At 46.7% G+C, this 12,469-nt stretch overlaps 1 protein-coding gene across 2 annotated transcripts in view; it reads left to right on the top strand.

The window, feature by feature from the left end:
* The first annotated feature begins 402 nt into the window (after positions 1–402).
* Positions 403–12,469, top strand: part of COLGALT2 (collagen beta(1-O)galactosyltransferase 2) — a 112,361-nt gene continuing 100,294 nt past the window's right edge. Inside the window, exon 1 of one of the 2 annotated variants that reach the window (XM_086694462.1) lies at positions 403–1,023. In XM_086694462.1, coding sequence (XP_086550588.1) covers positions 761–1,023 — 263 coding nt within the window. In that variant the 5' untranslated portion in view covers positions 403–760. The remainder of the gene's footprint in view (positions 1,024–12,469) is intronic. The other variant, XM_086694461.1, reaches the window with a different exon arrangement.

Here is a 12,469-nt window from a genome sequence, read left to right as displayed (position 1 = left end):
GGAAAGAGAGAGGAACGGGCCTTCACAACGGTGGCCCACCAGGGGATTGATTCCCTTTAATCTCAAGGGTTCAATCTGACTCTAAACTTCTCCAAGACTTCAAATTTGGTGTAATCGAGGGTCTACTCAGTCGAGGATGAACTTCAAGAGAAATTGATTGTATAGGGAAATGCAAACACTCTGCCTCGGTGGAAGTTAAAAAGTTGTTTACCGTAGTAATGGATAGCTGGGTGACTTTCCATTTTAGAACTCTACCCGTCTAGTCAATAGGTGCATTATGCAAAACTGGATACATTGCATCACTGTGAAGGACTTTAGACTGCGGTTTGCAAAAGCAGAATAAATTTTCTCGGAGTCTCACCGTTATGTACACACACACACACACACACACACACACACACACGCCCATTGGCAGTGACGGCCACACCTCACAGCTCTGGGAGAGCCACAGACCTCAGCCGGACAAGCTGAGTCCGGACGAGAAGAACTTTCCTCGGGACTGGGGACGCACAACGCCCCCTCCGCCCCCCGCACGCGGCTGTCTGCGAGCCTGAGCCCCCGGAGGGCGCGACGCCTGCAGGTCCGCGGTGCGCCCTCGCGTCAGGGCCTGGGCGGCGGCGGCGGCGGCGGGAGGCTCCCGGGCTGCAGGGCCCGCTGCCAGTGCGCGCGCGCCAGCCGGCCGGGGCAGCCGCGTCCCCCGCCCGGCCCTCGCAGCCTCCCTCGGGCCGCCAGTCTCCCGCCGCCCGCCGCGGCCCCGAACATGGCTGCGCGCCGCGCCGCCACCCTCGCCTGCTCGCTGCTGCTCCTGTCCGCCGCTCTGCTCCGCCGCGGCTGCCGCGCGCGCTTTGCCGCCGAGCCCGACGCGGAGCACGATGAAGAAGAGGCGGAGGTGTTCCCGGAGTCGCCGGTGCAGAGACCCACGGTGCTTGTGGCCGTCCTCGCCCGCAACGCTGCGCACGCGCTGCCTCACTTCCTCGGCTGCCTGGAGCGGCTGGACTACCCCAAGAGCAGGATGGCCATCTGGTGAGCGCGCGACGCCTTGGCCGCCGGGGCCCGGGACCGTGGGGCACGCGGGACGCGCCGGGCGCACACCTCCCGCCGCCCGCGCGGCTCCCGGCGGGATCCGATCCGGAGGTCGCTTTGGGGAAGGACGCACGCGGCCGTGTGCGCCTGGGGTGTCGGTGGCGACCGCTAGCCGGCCCCGAGCTCCGGGGCGTGCGCGGGGGTGTGGATCGCGGTGGCCTCGTCCCTTTCCCGGACAGGGGCCTGGGGGAACTCCGCAAGGGGGTTGGCTGCGCCCCCTTCCACCCCGCGAGGTTGCCTCGTTCCCTGCCTCATACCTCTGGCCCTGGAGAGAGGGAATAGGGATGCTCGTCGCCGCCTAGTCCTCCAGACTCGACGTGAAGCGTAACTGTGGCCGGCAAGGGGGCTCCGGAATGTCTGGGAGGCGAACGGTGCGCCGCCCTGGCTTCCCGGTGCCCGGCTCCTGCCCCCGCCTCCGAGCCAAGAATAGTGGCTCCTGGTTCTCCAGGGGATGGCAGGGTGAGCGGTGGGGGGAGAAGGGATATGGACTCAGAGTTTGAGGTTAGGTGGGGCACACCGTGTCTTCCCAGCCGCGCCACCACCGCGGCTGTCCGAGCCAGTGCATCCTCCTGGGGCTCATTCCTCGCCGTTGATGCAGACCGCGCGGGACACCCTGGGGTACGGTGTCCTGGGGACGGAGCTGCCTTGGAGAAAGCAGACGGCCAAGTTTTGTTGTCCCAGGATAGAGCCCCGCGCCTGGTGCTGTGTTTGTTGCGGGGAGGGCCAGGGCATCAGTGCAGGTGGCTGCGCGCACCAACTTTTAGAACTCGGTCTAGTCCCGCACCTTTTAGAAACGCAGGTACCGGAGGGCGAGGAGTTGGTGGTCAGGGGAGCCGCTGAAAGGCCTGTGGAGGAGGAACTGGACACCCGCCAGGAGAGATAGGCAGCCAGGTACGTGGACAAGGGGGCTTCTGAGGAAGACAGAGCCCAGGTCACTCCCGAGCAGTTTCTCTCCAGCGTTGATGAAGGGAGCTGTCCTCGGACGGGACTCATCGTTAAAGCCGTGGTTGGGCAGAAAGAGAGGAGGAAGGATAAAGCAGGAGCTGGAATTGGCAGCCTAGCGGTACCTGGTGGGAGAGGTGCAGAGGTGAGAAAGCAAACAAGTCACAGAGTGCAGCACTGCCCTATACACTGCTTTACTATATACCCCGTTATACGTGACTGCGGCCACGGACAAGGGCACGTTATGTGGAAACGGTGGGGCAGCCAGGTTTTCAACCAGAAAGAAGTCTTTTTTTTTTAACCACTTCAATACCAAAGAAAACTTCACAGCTGTCAGTTCTTAGATGCTTTCTTCAAAGAAGATGTTTTATAAGATAGTCTTGGTCTTTATGCATTTGTTTGGTTTAAAGAACATTACAATAGTTAGTATAGGAAGTTAGTGAAGGATGAAGCAGGTACCAGGCACAGGCTTTGCTTGATGTACAGACATTACCTCTTCTATCATAGGGTGAACTTCTGAAAGAGACCCTAGGATCCCTGTTTTACAAACAGAGCAGCTGTGACTACGACCCGTTCAATAACTCAGAGTCACCGAAGTAATATATGGTAAAACTGGAATTGGAACCCAGGATTGTCCCTGAAGTCCACCCTAAAAAGATAGTGGTGGGAACTTGGGACAAACTAAATCTATATGCACCTATAGGCTATGAATGAGGAGGCAAGTTGTTTGTCACTAACTTGTTTTGTGGCTTTGGGCCAGTGGCCGAGGATCCATAGACATCCATTTCCTCATCAGTAGAATGAAGGAATTTAGAATGAATGATTTCAAAAGTTCGTTCCGGCTCTTGAATTCCATGGATTTTTGATATGATCAGAATCAAGCAGCAATGATTGTGCCTCCGAAGTCCTCTGGATGTTCCACATTCTGCGGACGTTGATGTTCTTTTCAGATGGCTAGTATTCCATTTCTGCACTGGCTTCTGGGACCTATTTTTCCCTTACCCTTGTTAATAGTCCATGTAACTGTACCTTGTCCCTTATGGCCAGTGTTGGAAAGTTAGGGGAAAAAATCCAAGGCTTGAATAGGTTTTGGGCAACCACTGCATTAACCACTAAAGACTCTTCTTTTTTTTTTTCCTTTTTAACATTTATTCATTTTTGAGAGACAGAGTGTGAGTGGGCGGGCAGAGAGAGAGGGAGACAGAGAATCTGAAGCGTGCTACAGGCTCCGATCTCTCAACACAGAGTCCAACACAGGGCTCGAACTCACTGACTGAGAGATCATGACCTGAGCTGAAGTCAGATGCTGGCCTGACTGAGCCACTCAAGCGCTTACAGCTCTCAAAATACTTTCATTAACTATGTCATCTTATTTGATCCTTGCTGCCGTTCTGTAAAGAAATACAAGTATCTCCATTTCATAAAAGAAGACAGTATATCTAAAGTAACTGACTTAAGATTACATTTATTTATTAATTTCACAAATGCTTAACGAGAGCTCACAATGATTCTAAACACTTTACATTCACTACCAGGCATGCACTATGATTATACCCTTTTATGGATGAGAAAACTGAGGCACAGAGAGGTTGTACAAACACACACTCAAAATGACCATCTTTTGTGAGATCAAGGCACTCTGCCAGGCTCCAGCTGAAAATAGTTGAGTAATGTGGCTTCTCACAGACAAATATGGCTCTTTTTACTGGGCAGCATAAGATGATCTAAATGACATTTATAGGGTTTAGGGGAGTGACAAAGGACTTCTAAGTCAGATTGGGGCAGTTGTGTGGTCATGGAAACCTTCTTGAGGAGAATTGACACTTAGTTGGAACCCAGTTTTGAAAGACAAATAAGAATCCACTAAAACCTGGGAGGTAGGGAGGGTTCCAGAAAGAGGGAAACGCATGGGGGAAAAAAGACACTGGAACATTAACCAGAATTTCTTGCCAGGGGCGATAAAGCAGGTGGCAGGCTTACTGATTGCAAATCTCCAAACTCATTGTATTGTACCACTGGAGCTGCTAACTTTGAGACTGGCACTAGCGGAGTATTTGGCTGTGAAGGTTATGGGACATTACCCTCCAGGAGGAAACAGTAACTCAGGTTAGGATGCTACAGCGTCGAGGACCTTCTGCCAATTGCTTACTTCTAGACTCTCAGTTTCAGGCTCTACTCAACACTCTGAGATGCCCAAGGGGCTAGCTAACATCCACTCCGCAAAGCCAGCATACCCTGATGTCAGAAATGGCCAGTGCCAAAAATGACGTCAGCTACCCTGAACTTTACACAACAGAACCAGGTGGGACACAGAGTCAGGCTGCCAACTTCCATTTAATGTTAGATCAGGAGCTCTGTGCACACTCACCCTTCTCATTCATCTGCTTATCTCTAACATCAGAGGAGCATCTGATAAGACTTCTTTCCTGTATGCGTGGCAGGTGTGGTTCACGTGAGCACATGCAAGCTTCCCGATGCTGTAATTTTTTTCTCACCAGAAGTTCTGGACCATATTCACGGTCGGTACCAGTAAACTGCCCTGAAAACTTTTGCTGTTGGACAGTGAGGGCCGTTATCTCAGTTAGCATTAAGTTTATCCGGATGAGACTGAATTAAGAAAAGTTTATGTTTTAGAGATCCTTTGTACCAGGCAAAAGGAAAACCTGTCACATTTACCTGTCTGATCTCAAGACCCCCACCAAGCGAATTGTTTTCCTTCAACTGTCGTAACTAAGGAACTGTGCCCAAGAAGTTCCTTGTGTTCTAATTAAAACCTGCACTGAGTTCATGGGAATCCCTGCTGTGCTGAGATGCCGGGAACCGTGTGGAACTGTGTGCACTGATGGGGGCGCTCTTCAGTGGAGCCATGGACAGTGGCCTTAGCAACAGAGGGAAGGCTGACTTCATCCCTCTTCTCAAACCTATGATTAAGGGGAGAGTGCCAAGTACCATGATAATGAAAAATGGAGCAGGGCATAAGGAAAAACATTTGGCCCAAAAGATACATTAAGTTTGTTTTTTGGAGAGCTGACTGTTGCCTGTGGAAAACCAGCAGGGATTCAGTCTGTGCAATCATAAGACAGTAACTGCCATGTAATTACAGAACAATTTGGGCATTTCATTTGGTAAAGTTTTGAACAGTAGTATACTACGTTAGGAACTGATGGCTTTCTAAATAAAGAGATGGGTTTCTGTTGACATCAACAAAAACGTTGATGAGCGTCAGCTTGTTCTGGGGTGCTGATCCCGACATTTTGCACACTACTTTATTGGTGCAGTATTTGGGAGACTACCTTGTATTATTCTCTACTCCTTGATGCTCAACCAGTAGCATTTTGGAGAACGTTTAACTAGACACACTAATATACATGTATTTATAAAATGTTCCAAACTACTAGTTTTGTAAAAATTTTTTAATGTTTATTTATTTTTGAGAGACAGACAGAGACAGAGCGTGAGCACAGGAGGGGCAGAGAGAGAGGGAGACACAGAATCCGAAGCAGGCTCCGGGCTCTGAGCTGTCAGCACGGAGCCCGACGCGGGGCTCGAACTCACGAGCTGTGAGATCATGACCTGAGCCGAAGTCGGACGCTCAAACTACTGAGTCACCCAGGCACCCCCCAGACTACTATTAATGATGGTTTTTCAGCCCCAGCAAGAACAACATCACATTTTATCATCAGAGTCTTGACATGAAATGTTTATGTTATACCTGTGGACAGAAGTTTTAGTTTCTGGGTGAAAAGGTAGATGACGTGTTGGTCCCCTTCTCTCCATTAGTCTGTTTTCCTCACTTTCCCACCTTCTTTTTCTTATTTTATCCCAGCCTGGTGGTTTAGTAGTACCGAGGAGGGAGTATTCAAGCTTATAGTCAGGTATGCTAGGCTTCAGATCTCCTGTGTGATTGTGGGCATATCAGCGAACCTCTAACTAAGAGTTGTTTCCTCATCTGGAAGTAACTAATAATAATATCTACCTCCAAGAGTTATTTTAACAAGTAAATGAAATAATGTATGGACAAGGTCTTTGATGTAAATGCTACTAAGTGGACAATAGGACACTAGTCCTATCCATCTTTTCCTTTCGGTCCCACCTCCTTTACCTTTCTCTTTCCAAGTGAAGATTTTTAAAACAATACATTCACAAGGAACTCTCTTTATCGTCTTTCCAAGAAAAAAAGTATAAGCGTAACGAAAGCTAACATTTATCTATTAATGAAAACTACACATTTTGATAGGATAACTAATTTACTCCTGACAACAACCCTGGGCAAAAGGTGCTGTTACTCTCCTCCCTTTACACAGAAGGCCACTGAGGCACAGAGAATTTAAATAACTTGCCTGAGGTCACAAGGGTAGGACGTGGCAGAGCCAGGATGTGACTCAGGCAGCTAATGGCCCAGACTGAATACAAATGGTCTGTTTAAGATCAAGAAAGGACCAATTAGTTCTAGTTTTTGCTTCTGTCAGTTGACCCAACTTAGGAAGAGAAGAGTGCCAGTGTTTCTTCCAAACAAGAATGGCCCCTTCTGCTTGAATGACACAAGGGACTCAGTGGTTCCCTTCCGCTGTCTTGATAATTTCGTCACTTAGCTTAGGCACTTTCTAGTTACTGACCTCGGCTTTATGTTGGTGGATTTCATAGGGACAGAATGAGACTAAATTGTACGTAAATATGCAGATCACTTGCTATGATCACAGCCACATAGCAACAGAAAGAAATCTGTCAAGTGTTGTTAGTGGCCAATGACTAAGGCAACACTTTCATATTCATGGGAGCTACAGCATTTGGGGTTTATATTGGCAAAACAGAGCATCAGTTTTTCAGCCTTTCCAATTAGTGGTCTTAGATTTGGTTGACCCTTCAACTCAACCTTCTTCCAAATGGTTGGACAAAACTATCAATCATCTCCCCACCCTCCAATTTCAAAACATGTTTGGGCCTCAGAATTATGTGTTTCCTTTGGCTAAAAACTGAAATGACTAATAAAAGGACCCCTCAGTTCTCCTGGTTCTATTTTATTAGTTGATGTCCATGGATGGGGGAAACCAAAATACGGGGCAATTAAAGGATTTTCCCCTCATATATTATACAGTGAATAAGTATTGGGATGAGGTAACAGATTTCTAGATTTTAAGCCCTGTGTGGCTGTTTTTTTTAAATTTTTTTTTTTAACATTTATTCATTTTTGAGAGTGAGAGAGACAGCTGCTCTGTCTCAGGGAGACAGAGAATCCGAGGCAGGCTCCAGGCTCTGAGCTGTCAGCACAGAGCCCGACACGGGGCTGGAACTCACAAACTGCGAGATCATGACCTGAGCAGAAGTAGGACGCTTAACTGACTGAGCCACCCAGGCGCCCCCCTGTGTGGCTGTTTTGACACTGATTATTTCATATCAAATATCACTCATGGTTTAAAGGCACGTGCCAGTGATTCTAAGTAGTGTTTGGTTTTACTGGTTTGTCTTCAGCAACTTTCTCCAGGTGATTCTTTCTACCACTGAGCTTCTTTGTGGCTCCAGGTACATAAGCAGGCTTCTTGTGGTCATCTCCCTTGACTGTCTCTGGTGGTCGTAGGAATGAACAATGGAAGCTTTGTAACCATGAAGGCTGCTGGTTGTGCCTCGATCCGTTTTCCAACACTTTTAAATGTACACATGGGTCATATCACTGTGTGGCACTGTCTTCAAGCCTTCGGCACAGTATAGTAGGGCCATTATAAGGTTCACATAGGGACAAGGGTAAGACTATTATAAGGCTCATTTCTGCCCATTTCTTTAAATAATGTAACAATGCCGGGTACAGTGGAGTTAATGTCTGAAAAAAAATGAGTAACCTATAGTACGATTGTTTGTCTTGTTCCCCAGTTACCATATTATGAAAAGGTTTCACCGTATGTCTTTAAACCAGAGCTATTATTCATCAGGAATTACAATGTGTCTATTGTATATGTCACGACATCTTTATTCTCAAAGGAGTGACTTGTTCATTTAATTGCACTTACACTGTGAGCATATCAAAAATTGCTGATTTAAAAAATTCTGAAATTCTTTAGGGGCCTGGTAGATTTATTTAATAGTAACTTAATGATTTTAAGAACTTTCTCTCCTGATTTTTTTTTTCGTTTCTATTGAAAGAGTAATACGCTCCGATAATAAAGATTCAAACAGTATAAATGGAAACATGATAAAAAGTAAATCTCCCTTCTACTCTATACCACCTTCCAGGGTCAAGAATGTTAACAGATCATTATAAATTCTTCTAGAAACTTTCTGTGCATATATGTGTATTCTTTTAATGTTAACCAAAATATGACTGTTTTATAAATCCTGTTCTGCATAAGTGTGATGTTTTAAAATCTATTTAATCCCAGCTTTTTAAAACCCTGTCAGCCACCTATACTCATGCCCTGGGTGGCACAGAAAAAGCCAGTTTCACACAACACCTGTTCCAGGTAGTTTCTCTGAGTACCTTCTTGATTACCCTCATCCTGTTCCCTTGTCCTTATGCCCTGACCCCTGGAAAATCTGGCCCTAAGGCCATTAAAACACACACACACACACACACACACACACACACACACACACACACAGTTTTTTTTCAACATTTATTTATTTTTGAGGGGGAGAGAGAGAGAGAGAGCGCCAAGAAGGGGCAGACAGAGAGGGAGACACAGAATCTGAAGCAGGCTCCAGGCTCTGTGCTGTCAGCACAGAGCCCGACATGGGGCTCAAACCCACGCACCATGAGATCATGACTTGAGCTGAACTCTAGCGCTTAATGGACTAAGCCACCCAGGCGCCCCCAAAACACACACTTTTCAAATGAAGTACAATATATATCCAAAAAGTAACTGATATCATAAAGGTATAACTGGATAACTTCACAAACTGAGCAAGCCTGCATAACTAGCACCTCCCTGGCCAGGCCTGCATTTGTACATGGTAGTGATTGTTGGGGCTGAGGATCCACTGTTTCCTGGACTTTGTCCAGGAAGTCACATTCCTATCAGGCCCATCCTGCGTGCGATTACAATCCCTGCTCAGCCCCTTCCCTGCCATCGCTGTCTGGCTCTTCAACAGGACTTGCCTGGCCCCTGTAGGCATTTGGGTGGTGACCCTTGCTCAGATGCTTCAGGAGCACTAGGACTCAAGCTTTCTAGAAGGAGCAGTCATGGCAAGCTGCCAGTGAATGACCTAGTGGTAAAAAGATCAAGATCATATTACTTTTCCCTCAGTTCTTCATTCCTCTGGTAGAAAAGCTATGTGTTAATGTTCATAAAAGTAAAAAAGAATCCTGTTATAGGTAATCATTGAAAAGCCACGCAGAATATAAATAGAGTGGCTGTAATTAATTCACTGGAACATGCTGCCGTTCAGTTCCATGAAAATGCAGCGTTTGTGGTTGGTGGCATTAGCCAAGTCTCTTGCATAAATTAAACCTTAGATCTGTCTGGAGGGCATTTCTCTTCCTCTCTAGGAGCACTATACAGTAATCTTTTCAGATTTAGACTTCCAATAACAACTTCATGACATCCCTCCAGGGCCGAACTTACGACTTTGTAACACGTCCCATTTAATTGAGGCAACAATTGTTATTATTTTGGTTGTTTGGATTAGTCATCAAGCTGAGGACTGTCCCTGACTTGTTGGTTTAGCTGATGAGATTTCTACCTCTGCAAACATAATGAAAAATAACCCTTTCCACTCCCCAGCATTTCTTTTTTTTTTTCCAACGTTTATTTATTTTTGGGACAGAGAGAGACAGAGCATGAACGGGGGAGGGGCAGAGAGAGAGGGAGACACAGAATCAGAAACAGGCTCCAGGCTCTGAGCCATCAGCCCAGAGCCTGACGCGGGGCTCGAACTCACGGACCGCGAGATCGTGACCTGGCTGAAGTCGGACGCTTAACCGACTGCGCCACCCAGGCGCCCCAGCCATCATTTCTGATTAATGTCCCAAGACCCCTTAGAAGAATGTGCATTTCAGAGATACAAATAATAATGTGAGCAATGGTCCTGGGCTGCATCTGCCCTAAGAATATGGTGGGAGGCTGAGTGTGGGGCTAGGTCTCCTTTAAAGCATTCTCATGAGTACCTGGTTTAAGTGATACATTGGCTGCATTGGGAGAATTCTTGACCCTCTAGGTTGAATTACTTAAATGTCTATTGAAGGATGTGTCAGGCAGGAGAGAGAGGAGGTCCTTAAAATGAAATGTTCGCCAGTTTGCTGTTGCTGTGGTCTGAGTGTTTGTATCCCTCACCCCACCCCCCCCCCCCCATCCTGCCTCAAGATTCATATGTTGAAATCCTAAGCCCTGGTATTAGGAAGTGGGGTCTTTGGGAGGTGCCTAAGTCATGAGGGTGGAACTCTCATAAATGGGATTAGTGCCCTTGGAAGAAGAGCCTCCAGGGAGATCCTCACCCCTTCTGCTATGTGAGGACACAAGAACACTGCATTCTGAGAGAGGGCCTTCACCAGAACCTGACTATGCTGGTTTCCTGATCTTGGACTTCTAGCTCCCAGAGCTATAAAAAAACAAAACAAAACAAAACAAAACAAAACAACAACAACAACAAACCAAACTGTTGTTTGTAAGCCACCCAGTCTGTGGTATGTTCTTATAGCAGCCTACATCTGTTAGGACAGACTAAGACAGCGGTCAACCCAAGAACACCATGAAGGTAGCTAAAAGTGCCTCCGTTTTGGACAATAGGGAAGTAGAACCCTTTCTTTCCAGTCCCCATTCTTTATTTTGGAGGTGGGGAGGACAGTAGGCTATGGAAAGCTTCCTCTTCTCGTAGAACTAGAGATGATTCTGAGAAAAGGGAATGGAACCGATGTACATTGATTGGCATTTTCCATAAAAAATCATGTTAAGTGAGAAATTGCTGCTTTTTGGGGTCTTGGGAAAGGCAAAATTTTCTGGAGACTAAGAGTGGAACTTAAATTCCTGGGATATCTGTGAGAAATGTGGTTGTGGACATTTGGGGCTGTGGTATTCCCCACACGGAGTCCCTTGCTGGACCGCTGGACTGCTTTTTAGTTTCTTGGTTTCCAGCCAGCCCCATAAGCTGTCCAAGCTCCACACACCACAGTGATTATGGTTAAGACCCGCCAAGATAGTGGAAAGTTACTGCCAAGCGGAATCAGGATTTTTCAAGTCGTCACCGCACCATTGAACAGGAAGCCTAATGCAGCCCCCACGTTACTGCAGTCCTTCTTCTGGAAGCATGGGGGTGGGGGATGGGAGAGCATTCAGCCCATCAGATCATGTCTGGGGTTTCAGATGGATTTTGTGGAGTTGGTATGGAAGGCTTGGAACAACTAGCATACTAAAATATTTTTGAAAATTACAAAAAGTATAAATCTTTCTGCCTTTCCTTAATCTTGCCAGACCTTAAGATGAACTGGGCACATTAACTTCCACCATAGAAAATTCTCTTTATTGAGACATACTACAAATTTATAAAGCAATGGACTAAAAAACTATTATGTACATCCTTTTATTTATTTGGCCATCACAGACTGTCTATGTGGATAAATCCAAGTGATCATGTTGAAATTAGTAGTTGAGGTGGCCTAAAAGTGAACTCACCCCTACTAGTCAAGTTCATTGGTGACAAGTGGACATGGCCCTCATTACTGTTCTGCCAACCTTTTGGTTTAAGGCTGCTGGGCTTCAACTAGTGGTTCCTAAATACTAGCTCAGGGGCCGCAACACCTAGGGCATTTATTAGTTATGTGGATTTCTGGGCCCCTTTTCAGACACATTCGATCAGATGGCCTGTGGGAGTGGCCTGGGAATCTGTATCTTAAGCATGTATGTGAGTGATTTGGATGCACCTGTGGGTTTGGGAACTACAAGACCTGAGCTCCCTGAAGGCCCTGGGAGGAGTGAAGGACCATCATGAAAGGACTGAAGGCTGTGTATCCATCTAAGGCACAGGCCATAGGATTTTCAGAACTTGGAAAGTTGGTATATTGTGTAATCTTCTAAACTCAAGATCCAGATGCTTAAGCAATCAAGAAGGCTAAAGGGGTTTCTCATTAAGAGAAGTAGTAAGGTACAGGATTACAAAGGAGAGGCTTGCCAGGCATGTATCATTTGTGTTTTTTACTGAGCCAAGCACATGTGTTCTCCCTCCTTCCAACAGTGGCTCTTTTTAGACAAGTTTTGTTTTGTTTGTTTTGTTTTGTTTTTTAAAGCAGTGTCCCAAGCTTCCTACTATATATAGTACCTTGCACTGGGGCTCAGTATGAAATGACACTCCTTTAAACCCTTCTCTTTGTTCACTCTATTTCCCATCATGAGCTCATCAAGCATTTAGTTTCACGGAAGAAAAGACATCTATTGATGAACATCTCTCAATAGAGTGGAGGGAAACCAAATCAGTGCATTTTCTTTAAATAAAAAGGAGTCATTTAAACCACTTCAGTCCTCAT

The sequence above is a fragment of the Puma concolor genome, chromosome E4 (genome assembly GCF_028749965.1).
Source record: "Puma concolor isolate L17-30 chromosome E4, mPumCon1.1.hap2, whole genome shotgun sequence".
NCBI classification, from domain to species: domain Eukaryota; kingdom Metazoa; phylum Chordata; class Mammalia; order Carnivora; family Felidae; genus Puma; species Puma concolor.
Note: the sequence above shows the minus strand (reverse complement) of the source record. Positions and strands in the feature narration are given on the sequence as shown.